Raw genomic sequence first — 20189 nt, 5'->3', positions numbered from 1 at the left:
TTAGATCAATGCAAAACTATAAAGCTTGTCATGGTTAGGCTGATGCCCATGTCATCAGCCAAGAGTGCCTCCATTAGATGCAACTGAATGGTGCTGGTTTTCTTGCTTATATATTCTGGCAAATCTCAGAAATGTTCCAATTGAGAAGAAAGTCCCAGAGATGGTATTTATAATAATTAATAATAATACCACCACTCCTTCCAGACTTGGCAGCTAAGGGACCTCTCACCACTGAGTCTGTATCCAGATTGTAATATGTCTGGCATTGCTCTGCTGTAAGAAAGTATTAAAGGCTTGAAATCACCACAGACTGTTAACAGCTAGCTGGAGGGTAGTTTATCAGAGGCGTAGGTATTAAGTAGAGATAGGATTGACTTATAAAGTTGAGACGTGGATCAGAGATTTTCTAAAGTTTGTGAGTGTTTGTTCCATCTGTAACGATAAACCTAGGAAAATTCTATATAAGCCCTTTCTCTTTCCTTTAAATTAAACGCTTTTTTCTGCTTTCTCCCTTTACGTGCATCTTCCATCTGACAGCAATGTGGATACAAAGGAGCTGTGTGGTAAGTACCTTTTTGCTAACTGTGTAAAAGCAGATTTTAATGTACACTATTCTTAACTTTAGTTTTTACTAGGGGTCATCATACATGCTTAACTCCCAATATAGAATACGGTCAAGATTTTGGAAAAGAGAATGCTAATACTAAGGGTACAAATAAAGAATGGGATTTAAATGTTCTTGGTACCAGTAGTTTCTGTTGACTTTAGTAGGAAAAATTGGGTGCTGGGCAACCTCTGGCAATCTGGTTGGTTAGCAGGGTTAACATTAGGTTTTTAAAATCTTGGGCTGTGTCTACACTTCACCCCTTTTCCGGAAAAGGGATGCAGATGAGACAAGTCGGAATTGCAAAGGAAGCGGGGATTTACATCTCCCCCGCTCCATTTGCATGAACATGGCTGCCGCTTTTTTCCGGCTCGGGGCTTTGCCAGAAAAAAGCGCCAGTCTAGACAGGGATCTTTCGGAAAATAAAGCCTTTTCCGAAAGGTCCCTTATTCCTCTTAAAATCAGGAATAAGGGACCTTTCGGAAAAGGCTTTATTTTCCGAAAGATCCCTGTCTAGACTGGCGCTTTTTTCCGGCGAAGCCCCGAGCCGGAAAAAAGCAGCAGCCATGTTCATGCAAATGGAGCAGGGATGTAAATCCCCGCTTCCTTTGCAATTCCGACTTGTCTCATCTGCATCCCTTTTCTGGAAAAGGGGTGAAGTGTAGACACAGCCTACGTGTAAGTGAATTAAAGAGCAGAGCGTGAGAGAGGATGGAATACAGTTAATCATGTCCCCTTTTTAATCACTCAGTGGGTGTCATACATTAATATTCATTTCAATCTTGAGTCCCTTCCAGTGAAAATAAGCACTTGCCTTAGTCCTTGTGTTTTGTCAGTTTGTGATTTACATCACTATGCAAAGTTTCTCATTTCTGCAGACACTCTTGAAAAACTAGTTTCTCAGGTACACAGCATAAAATACTCCCAAACTCTCCTCACTAGAGCCTCTTGTTAGTTGCTCAGGATTCCACAGTCTCTATTTGCCTATGTATTGGAGATGTCATTAATAAACTGGAATTGTGGTTGTTTACAATGTGCTTGGCTGTTCCCGAGTTGTGACTTCTTAGAACATATTGTACTTGCTTTCTTATTCAACAATGATGCAGGAAAGGTTTTACAGTAGTTAACTGGAAGATTTCCAGCGTTACTCAGGTCCTTAACTCTAATTATTACTATTTTTTTCATTTAAATCCTTGCTCTGGGATGGGGCTGGGGGTGAGGGGTTCAGTATGCAGGCTGCTCTGGGGAGAGAGGATTACCCAAGCCCGCTTTTACCGCAGCAGTTTCAGGCCATTGAGAAATGCCTGTCCATGGGCACTGCAGCTGCCGCTGGCATTGCTAGAGGAGGAATCAGACAGACAGACAAACACACAGACAAACTCTCTGAAACATATAGTAGATAGCTGTTCTTTTCTCCACTCCTGCCTATTGCTGGCCCAATGGGGTTATAACTGCCCCAGTCTCCATCTCCGACCCCTTGCTGACACTGTGGTCATTCCATAGTATAACTGTCCCTCCTACCAGATTCCTCCCTTTCCATTTGATGAGAAACAATCAAATTCCAGGCACATTCCATTGTCCTGGCACAACCAAACCCTGACCTGGCTTCAAGTTATGATAAGAGGAAGCTGCATACAACATTTGGGCCTAGCTCTTACCACTTAGGACAGGGGTGTCCAAACTTTTTTCAGAGAGGGCCAGATTTTATGAAGTGAACATGCGTGAGGGCCGACCATTTTGCCTGACATTCTGTGAACCATTAAAATTAAACTCAAATTAACTATTTTATGCAAAGTTTATTGCAAACGGCATACTTTTCATTTCGTCACATGGATGACAAATCTAAACAGGTGTTAAATCACTCTGCCTTTCATATCTGAAGGCCAGATGAAAAAAAAATCCAGGAAGCTGAAATATGTGTCAGGAACATTGTAAAGTACATTACATATTATTGGTAATAAAGGTTGTCTGTCAACTTTTAAGTTAAAAAAATATGAACAGGAACATAACACCAAGTATACATGTTGTGTATATATTTATAACTGATTTAGACCAACTGACATTAACTGAGATTTTACAATGTATTCATCTCAATACATATGGATTCGTTGGGGGCCATAAAAGATAGATATTGCCAAATTACCTGTGGGGCTGTATTAAACCGGAACACGGGCCGCAATTGGCCCGTGGGCCGGACTTTGGACATGCCTGACTTAGGAGGAGCTCTTGAACAAATGGACTCAGACGAACAGATCTATAGTTGCACAAACTCTCAGATACATAGTAGACTAACAGATGTACCCAGTGTGGCTCAGGTCTTTAACTGAAGGATTTTTTTTTCTTTGAAAAATAAATGAAAAATATGCTCTAGTTCAATGACTGTACTTTTCAAAAATGAAGGAGAATGAAGGTTGGTGTGAGAGTTGGGAGAGAGGAAGGGTAAGGGGTAGGTGGTTTAGGGCAGAGTGTTGGGAGGTGTGGGAGGGCTCAGGGTAGGAGGAGGGGTGCTAAAGTCAAGGCAGGTGGGAGGTGAAGGACTCAAGGAAAGGGGCTTGGAGGTGGGGGGAGCCTTATTGGGGCTGCCTGTGGGGGCACGGGTGGCACTGTTCCAGCGGCAACTCCTCCCAGCAGGCCCTCTCCCACAGCCTGCAGGCTGCCTGGGGGATGAGGCTCCAGAAGCTGTCGCCCCATCCAGTGCCCCCCCCCCCCCCCATGTCATGCAGGTTGTCTTGGTGGGGACAAGGCTCCAGGAGCTGCCCCCTCTGGCAGCAACCGCCACATCCCCATGACCTAAAGGCTGCTGAGGGAGGAGGCTGAGGTTCTGGGGGCTGCCCCCTCCGGCAATGCCTGTAGGTTGTCAGAGTGGGGGTGGCAAGACTATGCCATCAAAGCCTCATTCACGTGCACATCTACTCATGTAATTTATGCCATCATATGCCAGCCATGCCCTCTGCCATGTACATCGGACAAACCAGACTCTGTCTATGCAAAAGAATGAATGGACACGAATCGGATATTAAAACTGACAACATATTAAAACCTGTGTGAAAACACTTCATCCTCCCTGGACACACAGTTTCAGGCTTGCACGTTGCCCTTTTGAGGCAAAAACCCTTCAAAAATAGACTGCAAATGGAAACTGCTGAGCTGCAATTCATATGTCAATCTGACACCCTAAACCAAGATTTAAATAGACACATTGAGTGGTTCTTGCAGTATAATGGGCCCTCTCACCTTTTCATCACTGTTGGAGCTGAGCCACAACTACTCTGATTTATTTAGCACTCCCTTCTCTTTTTGCTTTTTTCCTTCAGCATCTGAAGAAGTGAGTTGTAGCTCATGAAAGCTTATGCCCTAATACCCTAGTAAAATTGTTCGTCTTTAAACTTCCAGTGGACTCCTAGTATTATGTGGTTAATTTCAAATAATTTCATCTGAGACTTCAATAAAACATTATCACCTCATAATACTGATGATGTATTTGTCCTTTGTCAAAGCTTAACATTTCATGGTGGGGAGCCTAAAGTACCTATAAGCGGCAGAGCATCCTCACTATTCATAGGCATTAGATGTAGAAAATATCTATAAGGATAGGGAAGCAACTAGAATAGAGAAGGATCATTTTCTACAGTAAATTCTCAAGTGCTGTGTCTAGAGTTTAAATGACAGGATGGTTTTTGCTATTTTCCATGAAGAGATTATTCTAATAGACCCCTAAGTTTTTGGAATTTTTTTCTCGTGCTAAGCATGGAGATAGGAGAATAAGATTGCCTGTTTTGTATTACAAAACCTTGTCAGCTGTATTCCCCATACTTCCTTCAAGATGGGACAAAGGAACAATTGCATTGAAAAGTATCCATATAAAACAATCTTCACAATGCATAAGTGATTTTACATTATAGGGTTCACAGATCCCCCAAAGACAGCAATTATGTGTCAAAAATCTAGCATCTAGACTCTAATCAGACTCTGGAAATCAGTGCCGTGCTCTCTGGTGTGTTTGTGCAGATTTTATGGAAATTAATTTTTATTTTGAACACATTAAAGATATGTCTGTCCTTTGAGTGTGAGGCTTTGTCAACACAAGGAATTGCGAAAACTGGGTGGATGCCAATTTCAGTTGAAGAATGGCTTATTTTGGTTTATCTTAAAACAAATCCTAATTCCTTTGAGCTGTCTTTAAATAATCCACTCTTCAACTGCAGTTAGTATTTGCGAAGCCTTTTGTAATAGTTTAACTAAAGTGATTCAAAATCACACTTTACATTAGAATGGTGAAACTTTTTTGTGTCAGCAATTTCATGCTTGTAATCAAACTAGGATACTTTGGAAGGAAAACCTGAGCTTCTTGTCACAGTACAGAGCAGAGGTAGGGGGCACAAGTCAGGTGAGCTTATATCTACTCTTAGGTCTGGTTTCTTATTTAGCAAATTAGGGTGAACTGAGGCAAACCTTGGCACGGAGTTCCATAGGGGAAGTCATATTGAAGACAGCAAACCAGATTTTATTTTGTAACTTTCTTTGGCCCAGCTCCTAGTCACCTTGAAGTTAGTTGGTCTCATCCATTGAAAGTGACTTAAGAGGACTCCAGTCTATAATAACAAGGCTTCATGTGGCACCTTAAAAATTAACAGATGTATCTGAGTATATTTTATTTAGATGTTTTATTTAGCCTTAGGTTCCATAAGACTCTACTCCTCTGATATGAGTCTTTTATAAAATCTTTTATATTTGCCAATTACATGTTTTTCCACTCCAACCGCTTTGTTTGTTTGGTTTTTCCTTGTCTTCTATCCCATTAAACTAGTAACTACAGATCACATTATAAACTTTGATTGAAAATGGAGGAAGAGCCACAACAAAAAATTGTACAGTTGTCGGCCAGAGTAAGCTCATATTATCCTGGGACTGAAGATATATGTGAGATTGATAAACAATCGGGCTACGTCTACACTGGCCCCTCTTCCGGAAGGGGCATGTAAATTTCACGAGTCGTCGTAGGGAAATCCGCGGGGGATTTAAATATCCCCCGCGGCATTTAAATAAAAATGTCCGCCGCTTTTTTCCGGCTTTTAAAAAAGCCGGAAAAGAGCGTCTAGACTGGCCCCGATCCTCCGGAAAAAGTGCCCTTTTCCGGAGGGTCTTATTCCTACTTTGAGGATCGGGGCCAGTCTAGACGCTCTTTTCCGGCATTTTTAAAAGCCGGAAAAAAAGCGGCGGACATTTTTATTTAAATGCCGCGGGGGATATTTAAATCCCCCGCGGATTTCCCTACGACGACTCGTGAAATTTACATGCCCCTTCCGGAAGAGGGGCCAGTGTAGACGTAGCCTCCTTGTAATTAAGCTACTTGGAAAAAAGAGTTGTAGGTGTGTGTTTATTTGGGGTAATGGTTTTGCATGAATAGAAATAAAATCTCATTTGCCTTTTGCATGGAGCTGTTTGGAGCTATTTTGCTCCAAACACAAATACACAAACACATTTACATTAAAACACAGATACAGACAGATCATGATGTTGCAACAAAACTGTTTTTGTATGTGTAGTCCTGTGTTTATTAGATGGCCCTGCTTTGTCTGACTCACCAAAAACCATTATTTTGTTTAAAATTATTCTGATTTTAAAGGAGTAGGAGGGTAGGGAAGGAACAACCATTTGAAATATACAATAAGATTTTCTCTAGTTATCCCTGAAGCATTTCCATCAGGAAGGTCCCATAGATCCAAAGGGAGTCCCAAGCTGCAGAGACTCTTAACATCCCCTCCCCCATTTGAATAATGCCCCAGGACAGCGATGCTATAAAAGAGAACATTTTTCCTTGGCCCTTTAAGGTGATCGGCTTAATTCTGAAGTCAGATAAATGATGATTCAGCGAAACATCCTGGATGTGTCATTGCTCCTACTTACTTCTGTGGAAGGAATAATGAGAATAATGCAAATAAATGGAATACTTAAAATTGTAAGATCTATTTAAAGTAGACGAATTGTAAGGAAATTAAATGTAATAACCTCATGCTGACAATGAACAAATCATGGCTCCAATCCTTCAAGAGGTTTGTACAATGGGAGCCTATAGGGCAGCAGTTCCCAACCGCTAGTCCATGGACCACTGCCAGTCCATGACTCGTTGCTGGGCCACGTTGGCTGCCAGAGCTCAAACTGGCTGTTCACGGCAGCTTCGCTCTGGCAGCAATCGCGGCTGAGGCACGGCAGGAGGAGGTCACTTCCGTCCCTCCTCCATGCTTGAGGAAGGAGGGGGCGCGAAGAAGGAGGGAGCGTTTGTGTCATAAACAGCTGCTCCTCCTGCCCATTTGTCCACTTTTTCCAGCGGCAGCAGTAGGGCTGTGGCAGGAGGAGGCAGAGGAGGAGGAGGTGCCTCTGTTCCATTTCCCCCCTCGGTAATGGCAGCCAGCCAGAGCTCCACGCTCTGCCCGTGCGGCTGCTTTTGCCACTGGTGTCGCTGAGGTGGTGGCAGAAGGAGCCGCCTCTCTTCTTTCCTCCCTCCCCAGGAATGGCAGCCCAGCCGGGACTCCATACTCCTCCCCACCCGTGGGGATGCAAGACGTGACTGGGGAGGGAAGGGGAGCGCTTCTGCTGCCAATGGCCGCTCCCCCTGTCCCCACGGAGAGGAAGGCAGGCTCACTCTGGCATGGTCTATAGGGGTCAGAGTTTAAAGGGTTAAAGGGCATGGGGCATAGGGGTTGAGGTCAAAGGGTGTTAAGCACTGGGGACCAAGGGGCTGGACTGGGTCTAGGTGGTGAAGTAACATTGTATTTGTATATCTGCATATTTATTCTTTGCACAATGAATATGTTGATGGTCTACCAAAAGTTTGTGAATGGATTTGCCAGTCCCCAGCATAGAAAAGATTGGGATCCACTGCTAGGAGGCATATTGGGAACATGTTATGATGGATCCCACAGCTAGTGATCACCTTTTTGGCTCCTGTGACGATCAATAGAACTTCAGTAATTCCCACTAAAGACCAGGGAATGTATCATTAATGGGTTTGTTTTTCACAAATGTATAAAATATTGCAGAAATCTCAATTTGGTAGATTTCAGGATCCTGACCAAAGGAAGAAAAGAGAGTAGTAAAATACACATCTTGAACTTCAGAAAAGCAGACTTTGTCTCCCTCAGAGGCCTGATGGGCAAAATCCCCTGGGATGCTATCATGAAGGGAAAAGGAGCCCAGGAGAGCTGGCAGTATTTTAAAGAAGCCTTATTGAAAGCACAGAAAGAAACCATTCCAATGCGTAAAAAGAGATGAAAATATGGTAGGAGATCGGATTGGCTCACTGGGGAAATCCTTGGTGAACTTAAGCACAAAAAGGAAGCTTACAAAAAGTGGAAACTTGGACAGATGATTAGGGAGGGGTATAAATGTATAGCTCGAGAATGCAGGGGAGTTATCAGGAAGGCGAAAGTGCAGTCAGAATTGCAACTTGCAAGGGATGTGAAGGATAACAAGAAAGGTTTCTACAGTTGGTAAGAAGAAGGTGATCAGAGAGGATGTGGGGCCCCTGCTGGGTGAGGGCAGTAACCTAGTGACAGATGATGTGGGGAAAACTGAAGTACTCAATGCTTTCTTTCCCTCTGTCTTCACGGACAAGGTCAGTTCCCAGACTATGCGCTAAGTGACACAATATGGAACGAAGGTGGGCAGCCCTTGGAGGGGAAAGAACAGGTTAGGAACTATTTAGAAAAGCTAAATGTACATAAATCCATGGGTCCGGACTTAATACATCCGAGGGTACTGAGGGAGTTGGCAAATGTCATTGAGGAGCCTTTGGCCATTATCTTTGAAAAGTCGTGAAGATTGGGAGAGATCCCTAATAATTGGAAAAAGGCATATGTAGTGCCCATCTTTAAGAAAGGGAAGAAGGACGATCCAGGGAACTATAGGCCAGTCAGTCTTACCTCAGTTCCTGGAAAAATCATGGAGAGGATTCTCAAGGAATCCATTTTGAAGCACTTGGAAGAGGGGAAGGTGATCAGAAATGGATTCAAGAAGGGCAAGTCGTGCCTGACCAATCTGATTAACTTCTATGATGAGGTAACTGACTCTGTGGATATGGGGAAGTCAGTGGGTATGATATACCTTAACTTTAGCAAGGCTTTTGATACGGTCTCCCACAATATTCTTGCCAGCAAGTTAATGGAATGTGAATTGGATAAATGGACGGTAAGATGGATAGAAAGCTAGCTGGAAGGTCAGGCCCAGTGGGTAGTGATCACATTTTAGATTAAAATATCAGATGAGAGAGAAGCATTCCAGGATTTTAACTGCTTCTTAAGAGATACCTTCTGACATCAGAAGAGCTACAACATGGATACTGGAAACTTACAGTCATAGTTAACAAACCCCATCTGTGGCATGAGTTTTTATATGGAACCTATTAGTATCACATCTATCCTTAAAGCTGGAAAGAAGCGTGCAGATTAGCAAAGTAAGAATTCCTGAGTTTCTGCTCTAACATATACCTACTATTTCTACAGTGATGGGAATTCCTCCCATTTTATGTGCCTGTCTCTATTTTGTTGTGGCTATCCTTCTACTCAAAGTTACTTCCACGGATCTTGACTTACATAGTGAATTCAAAAGCAGAAAAAATTAGAACAGAGATCATTTAAATTGTCCGTGAGTGAATCACTCACAAAACCAAAGGCTACACAGTATCAGAGGGGTAGCCGTGTTAGTCTGGATCTGAAAAAGTGACAAGGAGTCCTGTGGCACCTTATAGACTAACAGATGTATTGAAGCACAAGCTTTGGTGGGCAAAGACCCACTTCGTCAGATGCATGTAGTGGAAATTTCCAGAGGCAGGTACATATATGCAGGCCAGCATAAGGATAGAGATAACTAGGTTAATTCAATCAGGGAGGGTAGCCACCATGGATGTAAAGGCTCTTTACACAAACATCGCACACATAGATGGAATACAAGCTGTCAGGAACAGTATCCCTGATGATGCCACAGCAAAACATGTGGCTGAACTCTGACTTTATCCTCACACACAACTATTTCAGATTCGGTGACAATATATACCTCCAAACCTGTGGCACCGCTATGAGCACCTGCATGGCCCCACAATATGCCAACATTTTTATGGCTGACCTGGAACAATACTTCCTCAGCTCTCGTCCACTAACGCCCCTTCTCTACCTACGCTACATTGATGACGTCTTCATCATCTGGACCCATAGGAAGGAGACTCTGGAAGAATTCCACCATGATTTCAACAGCTTCCACCCCACCATCAACCTCAGCCTGGACCAGTCTACACAAGAGATCCTCTTCCTGGACACCATGGTGCAAATAAGTGACGGTCACATAAACACCACCCTATACCAAAAACCTACCGACCACTATGCCTATCTTCATGCCTCCAGCTTCCATCCCGGACACACCACACGATTCATTGTCTACAGCCAAGCACTAAGGTACAACCACATTTGCTCCAACCCCTCAGACAGAGACCAACACCTACAAGATCGTCACCAAGCATTCTTAAACTACGAAACCCACACGAGGAAGTGAGGAAACAGATTAACAGAGCCAGACATGTACCCAAAAGCCTCCTACTACAAGACAAGCCCAAGAAAGAAACCAACAGAACACCACTGACCATCACCAACGGTCTTCAGCTGAAACCTCTCCAACTCTTCATCAGTGATCTACAACCCATCCTGGACAATGATCCCTCACTTTCACAGGCCTTGGCAGGCAGGCTAGTCTTTGCCCGCAGACAACCTGCCAACCTGAAGCAAATTCACACCAGCAACTATACACCGCACCACAGTAACTCTAACTCAGGAACCAATCCTTGTAGCAGACCTCGGTGCCAACTCTGCCCTCATATCTCCACCAGTGACACCATCCCAGGACCTGACCAGATCAGCCACACCATCACTGGTTCATTCACCTGCACATATACCAATGTAATATACGCCATCATGTGCCAGCAATGCACTTCTGCTATATACATCAGCCAAACTGGACAGTCCCTACGTAAAAGAATAAATGGACACAAATCAGATATTAGGAACGGCAATACAGTATACAAAAACCTGTAGGGGAGCACTTCAGTCTCCCTGGACACACAGTAGCAGATTTAATGGTAGCCATCCTGCAGCAAAAAAATTTCAAGACCAGACTTCAAAGAGAAACTGCTGAGCTACAGTTCATTTGCAAATTTGACACCATCAGTTCAGGATTAAACAAAGACTGTGAATGGCTAGCCAACTACAAAAGCAGTTTCTCCTCTCTTGGTGTTCACGCCTCCAGATCAGCTGCTAGAAGTGGGCCTCACCCTCCCTGACTGAATTAACCTCGTTATCTGTAGCCTTATTCTGGCCTGCGTATTTATACCTGCCTCTGGAAATTTCCACTACATGCATCTAATGAAGTGGGTCTTTGCCCACAAAAGCTTATGCTCCAATACATCTTATAGGGTATGTCTACACTACCACCCTAGTTCGAACTAGGTTGGTTTATGTAGTCAATCGAAGTTGCAAATGAAGCCCGGGATTTAAATATCGCAGGCTTCATTTGCATCTTGCCGGGCGCCGCCATTTTTAAATCCCCGGTAGTTCGGACTCCGTGCCCGCGGCTACACATGGCACGGAGTATGTAGTTCGAATTAGGCTTTCTAATTCGAACTACCGTTACTCCTCATGAAATGAATGTTAAATTCTTTATCTTTTCTTTTTGATAACTAATCCTTAGAGTGCTTTATTTTTTATTGCCTGTGTGAAAATACAATCTACTATTGCTGAAAATGAGCTGCTTGGCTTACCTATGGTTGAGCACTGAGGTGCTACAGATCACAGTGGTGATAGTAACTTTGCTATCATTCCAATTGCTACTACAAAAGCCACTTGGAGATGTTCTCGGGCTGCAGACATGTATATGCAGTTTTAATTAAATCAAAAGGAACTAAATAATAAAATTGTCTCCTGGGGTTTATTTATAGCTAACTTCTATAGAATTGTCATTTCAATATTAATTTTCATTTTTGACAGTAGCCTTCAGCTACCTAAAGGGGGCTTCCAAAGATAATGGAGCCAGGCTATTCTTACCAGTAGCAGATGACAGAAAAAGAAGCAATGGCCTGAAGTTGCAGTCAGGGAAATCTAGGTTGGATATTAGGAAAAACTATTTCACTAGGAGGGTGGTGAAGCACTGGTTACCTAAGGAGATGGTGGAATCTTCATTCATGGAGGTTTTTAAAACCAGATTTGACAAAGCCCTGGCTGAGATGATTTAATTGGGGTTTGTCCTACAGTTGGACTAGATGATATCCTGAGGTCTATTCCCCCTAATCTTTTGTGATTCTATGATGCTGGGAAAATATACTAGCTCCGTGGTTTGTTTTTAATTCTAGATCATGCCAGTTACATGGAAACTAGTCTGTTTTGTGCTTATATTTCGTACTTATTCCATGTGTAGTTGAAGATTCCATATTTAAGTTATTGTTTCTGGTCTACATGTCTAATTTTAGGAATTCACCAGTTATGCATGAAAGGATTCCAGGGCTGAAATCAGTCATACAACTGTTGTGTGTATATGAGCACATCTATTTCATCCCCAGTGAAGTCACTGAAGCTTACATAAATGAAAACAGTTGAATAGTTCCAGATCTCTCCCAGGTCACTGTATGCCCAAGTCCCAAAACTTCTAACTAACTAGACATAAATTGTCATGTCTTCTGATTAAAAAGTTGAGAGTTGCAATAGCAATAGCAGAAGCAAATTGGGAAGCTGAAGAATTGGGAGCACGTCTACATTGGAAAGATCTTGTGCGAATACTCTTTAACGCAAGAGTTCTTGCATTAAAGTATTTGAGCAAGAGAGTGTCTACACTGGCATGTGCCTTTGCGCAAGAGATGTGCTTTTAACCATCGGACTTTCTTGCACAAGAAATTCATGTTGCCTGTCTACAGTGGCCTCTTGCGCAAGAACAGTTGCGCAAGAGGGCTTATTCCTGAGCAGGAGCATCATAGTTCTTGCGCAAGAAGCACTGATTTCACACATTAGAACGTCAGTGTTCTTGCTCAAGAACTCCCCGACAGTGTAGACAGGCAGCATGTTTTTGCTCAAAATCAGCCACTTAGGCGCAAGATCACGCCAATGTAGACACAGCCCTAATCAGGTTGTTCCTAGTCCCAAAGGACCAGCCACTTACCCCAGATCAATTGATACTCCAGATCTTACAGCAAAGATAGCCCTGGCAGACAGTTCTATAGTGAATTAACTATAGGTTTGTTAACTAAGAAAAAAGAATGAGAGCTATGGAGAGGTTAAAGCAGGTAATATATAATAGGTAAATCAGAGTACGTAATGTACTAGTAAACAAAGGACATAGATAGGTAAAACAATGCAACTAACATCTCCTTTGTTCTCTATTAAAACACAAGTGAATTGGCCTGTGGCCTAAGCTTGAGCTGGTCTCTCCGGGTATGTCTACACTACCCCGCTAGTTCAAACTAGCGGGGGTAACGTAGTCATCCGCAGTTGCAAATGAAGCCCGGGATTTGAATTTCCCGGGCTTCATTTACATGAAGCCGGCCGGCACCATTTTTAAATGCCGGCTAGTTCGAACCCCATGCCGCGTGGCTACACGCGGCACGGAGTACAGCTAGTTCGGATTAGGAACTAGCTACTCTGTGCCGCGTGTAGCCGCGCAGCACGGGGTTCGAACTAACCGGCATTTAAAAATAGCGCCGGCCGGCTTCATGCAAATGAAGCCCGGGAAATTCAAATGCCGGGCTTCATTTGCAACTGCGGATGACTACATTACCCCCACTAGTTCGAACTAGCGGGGTAGTGTAGACATACCCTCAGTGTCACTACAGGGAAGTGCAAAAATAAGCTAGAAGTGAATGTTTTCAGGGACTGTTTTGTGCTTTTGTAACTGATGCATGTTTTGTAGTGCGGTGAGATTGCCATTTATGAGACAAAAGCCTTTGGGGTTCACAGGGAGCACTGAGGGAGCTCAGCACTTAAAAGAATTGATATTGCATATGAATGGCTTTCTTTCTATGGACACTTCAAGGGTGATAATGTTGAGAGCAAGGATTGAAACTGTCCACTGCCTTGCACTTTATGTAGTGACATCTTACAAGGTAGATCAGGCACGCTTTGCATACTGTAAAGCAGTGGGGGATTATATTTTTGTAGCCCTAATGAGACAAATCCCAAACTCTCTCAGCACGGAGCAGAGTGTGCCTCTCTTTACAGTGAGGTAATTTCTTTGGGTTGTGCCTCTCTTTACAATGGGGCTGAACTTCACTAGAGGTTCTCCCGTGCTCCTATAGAACCATAGAGCTGGAAGAGACCTCAGAAGGTAATCAAATCCAGCCCCCTGCTCTAGGCAGGACCAATCCCAACTAAATCAACCCAGTCAGGGCTTTGTCAAGCCAAGACTTAAACACTTCTAGGGATGGAGACTCCACTACTTCCCTAGGTAACCCGTTCCAGTGCTTCACCACCCTCCTAGTGAAATAGTTTTTCCTAATATCCAACCTGGACCTCTCCCACCACAACTTGAGACCATTGCTCCTTTTTCTGCCATCTGTCACTACTGAGAACAGCCTCTCTCCATCCTCTTTGGAACCTCCCTTCAGGAAGTTGAAGGCTGCTATCAAATCCCCCCTCACTCTTCGCTTCTGCAGACTAAACAGACCCAAGTCCTTCAGCCTCTCCTCATAAGTCATATGCTCCAGCCCCCTAATCATTTTGATTGCCCTCTGCTGGACCCTCTGCAATGCGTCCACATCCTTTTTGTAGTGGGGGGCCCAGAACAGGTACTCCAGATGTGGCCTCACCAAAGCCGAATAAAGGGGAATAATGACATCTCTGGATCTGCTGGCAATGCTCCTCTTAATGCAACCTAATATGCCATTAGCCTTCTTGGCTACAAGGGCACACACCTCTTTATACCTATTGCGAATTTGGCTCAGGGTTTGGAAACAACGCCTAGTGGAAATACATTTTTAAAATGTAATTAACATTTTCATTGTTTCTCTTTACCAGAATGACTGTTTGTAACATTAAACAGAACTGATTATTATATTGACCTAGAATCTTACCTTTCTGTCCTCCATTGGTTCGCCAGATTATTTTGCTGATCATATGGGAGACTATGAAGATGTTTTGGCTTCGCTGGAGACCCTTAACCTCTCCATTCTGAAAGCCATGGACTACACCAAGCGGGTGAGTTGTTGTTATTGCAGCTTATGCTATGCAAGTGAGTGTAGCTAGATAAGGTTTCTCCAAGTTCATGGGTCTAAAGTAGGCATGGTTAATGCTTTTCCTGTAGTCCTTTCACTAAGGCTATGTCTAGACTGCAGACTTCTTTCGAAAGAGGCTCTTTCGAAAGCATCTTTCGAAAGAGCCTCTTTCAAAAGATCGCGTCTAGACTGCAGGTGGATCTTTCGAAAGAGAAATCCGCTTTTTCGAAAGAGAGCACCCAGCGAGTCTGGATGCTCTCTTTCGAAGACGGCCTCTTTACATTGAAGAACGCCTTCTTTCGAAAGAGGAACTTTCGAAAGAAGGCGTTCTTCCTCGTGAAACGAGGTTTACCGCCATCGAAAGAAAAGCTGCGTTCTTTCGAAATAATTTCGAAAGAACGTGGCTTGACTCTGGACGCAGGGGAAGTTTTTTCGGGAAAAGGCTACTTTTCCCGAAAAAACCCCTGAGTCTGGACACGGCCTAAGGGTGAAATCAAATTAACACCAAGGACAGGACTATGCAGCACTTTAAAGACTAACAAGATGGTTTATTATGTGATGAGCTTTCGTGGGCCAGAGAAAACTGGCCCATGAAAACTCATCACCTAATAAACCATCTTGTTAGTCTTTAAAGTGCTGCATAGTCCTGTCTTTTGTTTCAGCAAGACCAGACTAACATGGTTACATCTCTATTACTATTCTTAACACCAAGGACATTGTCATCGGAGTGAATTAAGAAACAAGTGCTATTGTGTTACTGTTGGGCTAGACAAGGTTTTTAAGAGGCAAATCTTAAACACTCATAGGATAAAATTGTAAGACTGATAATGGGGTTGCAAATTCTGAAAACGTTGCATAAATATAATTCATCAGTAGAAAATACCTTCTCCAGGTTATCTACTCTGTTTTAGAACATTCTGTGTTATGTGTTAGCTAATGATCATCTTTATATGAAGTGTCTGCCTCTTACCAATATTTAGAAGATATTTGACATCACACAAATACAGAAAACAGTTGTGTTTATAAAAATCATTAATTTTTATTCCAAAAAGCTCTTAGTGGCCAAAGCGTCAACAGTTTTGTTATCTGGGTTTTAAAATGAAAAATAAATTATCAGCTTGTGTCATCATATGGGTATCTTTGTGGGTTTATGTATTGTCATTACAGCAAGCTATATTGTAAGAACTGGTGATTGCAGTTGTTTCTAAATCCTAGTTTAGAAACAGTCCCGAGTTCTGTGGCATATGAAAAATTATCTGTTCGCATCTCAAAGGCAGAAATCTTTGCAGTATTGCAGATAAAAGTCCATTAAACTACTCCTGGTGGATTTTTTTCCTTCTGGTCCATTCAAGCACATTGTTTTATCATCACCATCATCAGGAGACTGCCTGAACGATATAAAGATTAAATTAGATACATCAACTGCAATGCACACTTAATGTCATTGGAACAACTAATTAGAGAGGTCTTGGCCGTAGTTAGCAAAATGGTTGTCTCTCGCTATCTTACTTAAAGTAAAGGGAGCACTGAAAACACAGGTCCAGAGTAAACATTTCCTGTTAACATTGTGAAACCTTAAATGGTTTATGAATAGAGTTGTACCTTACCAGAAATCTTTCTGAAAATAGAAGAGTCTCAACTGGACAATGAGTTACTTTGTTTTTCCCGAACATAATCACCGAAAGTTCTGGGAATTAGATGTCTATAGTGGCATTTTCAAAAAGGCTAACATTGGTCTAAGTCTCATTTAATCAAATTCACTATTTGAAGTCCCATTGGCTTTGTTGGAACAGTTTTACCAATTCTAAATACTCTGGAAATTCCATTCTTTGAACCTGTAGTTAATAGCAAAGGAAAAATTAGAAGCCCAGAAGTTTAGCCATTTATATCTTCTGTCTAATACTTTAGAATGAGAGTACTGATGAGAATGCCTTGGGAAATGAGTACCGTTTGTGCATGCAAATGAATAGATTTAAGCCCAGAAACTGTGGTCCATATAAATACACATTTTTGTATATGCAAGTGGGGTTCCATTTTGTATAATTCTTCCCACTTGGACAGAACAATTAATAAATAATCGATTATTTAAATGTGTAATTAGTTTTAGCTGGCTGGAATCACCACCACAGTTGTCTGGGAATAAGCTCAGTTTATCAGCAGGGCTCCTTTTCTGACCGTGTCTCATCCACTGTGTGTGTCTCAACCCTCTTCAGTTGCTGCCCTCTAGCAGGGCCCACCACTGGGTTCTCCCCCTTCCCAGCGTATAACTGTCCTCAGTCCACATGCCTGCTGCTGTGGCCATTTGCAGCCCTCAAATCTAGGCTCTTGCTTCAGAGCAAGCCACAGTATGAATAGCACTATGCTTCTCCATGAGCAGGCACAGTGCAAGGGAAAGGGACCCTGGCTCCACTACTGTGGGGCCTGACCCAGGGACCTTCTGGTGGCAGCCATGCCCCTGCCCTTCTTCTCTCCCCTCTACTGGGCCACTTCCCTGTGACCCTTGCACCCACTTAGCCCTTATCTCAAGGCCTGCAATTTGGCAGTGGCTAGACAGAGCTCTCACTGCCCTGCACACTGCCCAGCATTGCTTTGTCCCAGGTGCAGCCCTCCTTCTCTAAGAGCCTGTCCATCTTCCTTCCAGCCACAGCGAAAGTGAGCTCTGCTCAGCCCTGCAGCCCTCCCTTCCTCTGATGGGCCAGTCTTCTTCCTGCCTGCTTTTAACCCTTTCCCTGCTAGAGTGGGGCAGTCACTGCATCACACTAATATTAAGAATACTAAATTTAATTTATCTGGAAAACTAGATCTATATAGTACACGTATCAGAAAAACACAAACATGCAGAGTGAGTCATTAATTTAGCATCTTCCCATGCAGTGGAGCACTGTCTAGAGATATGCTTTTCCCTTTAAATCATTTATCTTGTGTTCCTTCTAATAAATCAGAAATAATTATTATTTGTAAAATGTATTAATCCTTTTGCAGTTACAAATTTTCCCATTTAAATGTAGATGTATTACTTACAAGACATGAGAACACATTCTTCTGCTCTCCTCTGCATTTATTTGGCCTCAGTTGGAGTATTGTGTCCAGTTCTGGGCAACACATTTCAAGAAAGATGTGGAGAAACCAGAGAAGGTTCAGAGAAAAGCAACAAAAGTGATTAAAGGCCTGGAGAACATGAGCTATCAGGGAAGACTGAAAGAATTGGGCTTGTTTAGTTTAGAAAAGAGAAGACTGAGAGGGGACATGATAGCAGTTTTCAAATATCTAAAAGGGTGTTACAAGGAGGAGGGAGAAAATTGTTCTTCTTGGCCTCTGACGATAGGACAAGAAGCAATGGTCTTAAATTGCCAGCAAGGGAGGTTTAGGTTGGACATTAGGAAAAACTTCCTAACTGACAGGGTGGTTAAACACTGGATTAAATTGCCCAGGGAGGTTGTGGAATCTCCATCTCTGGATATATTTAAGAGCGGGTTAGACAGACATCTATCAGGGATGATCTAGACAGTGCTTGGGTCCTGCCATGAGGTCAGGGGACTGGACTTGCTGACCTCTCGAGGTCCCTTCCAGTTCTAGTATTTTATGAGTCTATGATTTCAGGGAAAGAGAACATTTGCTTTTCTCTTGTGAGAAATTCTCTTGTTGAGCAAAGTAAAAATGTCCTGTTTTAGAAATCTATTCACAGACTGAATTCCAATCCTCCTCTGAATAATCCAAATTGAAATCTTCCATTTATCTCTAGGGTTGGAGGAAATCTTCAATCATTTAATGTTATGATTTGGTAATGGTTATGATAGGACATATTAAGAATTGGAGTCAAGGAGCGTCAAGGTGTTACTCCTCATATTTCTCTTTTTCTGACTAAATACAAGTCATTGTTTTCTTGGTTTCTTTAACTGTCAGTGTTTTAAATATGTGGGATTGGTGTGGCATGGAAGTGAAAAAACATTTTGATACGTTTATGTTAAAATGAAGACATTACCTTGTAACCAAACATGGTGTAAGTATTTATGGTATTTTTGTATTCATATTTGTAACATAGAATTAGGGGAATAATGAGCAAAATTTCAACTCTGTGTATGCATCTCTTTTAGATTTTTTCCCTGCAAATGTTCAAGCAAACAAGTTTTTCAGTAAGAATGTGGGCTGAAATGCAAGTTCTAGGTGCATGCTGGAAAGCAATTTCAAATTAATAGTTCATTTTGTCTATATACTCATGGCTCTCATTCAGTGCTTAATTTGTAATGAAAGAGGTACTGGTGCTCACCCAAATAGGTGGTGGGGCTCAAGCAATATTTTTATAGTCATAAGTGATGTGGCAAGCCCAAAGGTGCCAAGACTATGATTTGCCAAGCTTTATATGTGCCAGAGATCAGTACTGGAAAGCCCTGGCACAAATGAAGCACTGCTCTTCTTACATAGTGTCTGGAGGCATATTTGTAGATGTATTCTCCCAAAACCTTGTGATGCAAGGAAACATTTTACAGATGAGGAACTGAAGTGCCTAGAGATTCACTGATCTGCTTGGAATCATATTAGGAATTATACCCAGTGATTCTAGTCAAAGGCCAACACATTAACCACAAGACCGTCCTTTCCCTTGTTTGCAAATACACCAGAAACTTGTGTTCTAAGAGATTTGCTCATTTGATCAGGCCACATGATATATTTCTCTACCCAGTGTGTCCACTCAAAACAGTTCATCGTTTGTACACCAGTTATTGCAATGATTGATGAGCCAACAACACACCAAGAAAGAGCTCTGCACAGAAATGATTTGGCAAATAACACATGACGTGAAGAATAAAATGAACTACTAGGTCCTGTACATGGCTGAGACTCACAGAACTTTTAAAATGGGGCAAATGGGGAATTAAGTGGTGCATAGGTATTCCATTTATCCTCTGCGCAGATCAGGTCTCCGTAGTATTTCCAACAAAACAAACAATGAGAAAATGAAAGATGTGACTGGGGGATGAGCTTGTGAAATTAGTACCAGATTTCGAGACAAAGATTATTAAGGGTAAACCCCTAAACTTCCAGATCCTTATCCAAACCAGGCCTTATGAGCTTTCTTGGCAAACCCACTGAAGATGAAGATTTGTCCCAAGTTTACAGAGCAAGAAAGGCACAGGTGCTTTGCCGTAATAAAATAAGACTGTTTATAACTGAGCTTGTTAATTTGGTTGCTGTCTATAAAGATTTGTGCTGAGTAGTATGCTACAGTTCTTCATAACTGTACTGGAGTATGGCTGGGTTTGTCAAGTCTGTCTGTGAGGATCCCACTTAAATGATGTTTATGCGTGTGAGATGCAAATCTTTTGACCAGCAGTGTGTCTATCTCTGACT

At 42.5% G+C, this 20189-nt stretch overlaps 1 protein-coding gene across 1 annotated transcript in view; it reads left to right on the top strand.

The window, feature by feature from the left end:
* Nucleotides 1–20189, top strand: part of NECAB2 (N-terminal EF-hand calcium binding protein 2) — a 378362-nt gene that overhangs the window by 169605 nt on the left and 188568 nt on the right. Inside the window, exons 4-5 of the mRNA XM_006133911.4 lie at nt 538–563; nt 14726–14823. Coding sequence (XP_006133973.1) covers nt 538–563; nt 14726–14823 — 124 coding nt within the window. The remainder of the gene's footprint in view (nt 1–537; nt 564–14725; nt 14824–20189) is intronic.

The sequence above is a fragment of the Pelodiscus sinensis genome, chromosome 12 (assembly GCF_049634645.1).
Source record: "Pelodiscus sinensis isolate JC-2024 chromosome 12, ASM4963464v1, whole genome shotgun sequence".
NCBI lineage: Eukaryota > Metazoa > Chordata > Testudines > Trionychidae > Pelodiscus > Pelodiscus sinensis.
The sequence above is the reverse complement of the archived record's forward strand: the minus strand, read 5'-3'. Positions and strand labels throughout refer to the sequence as shown.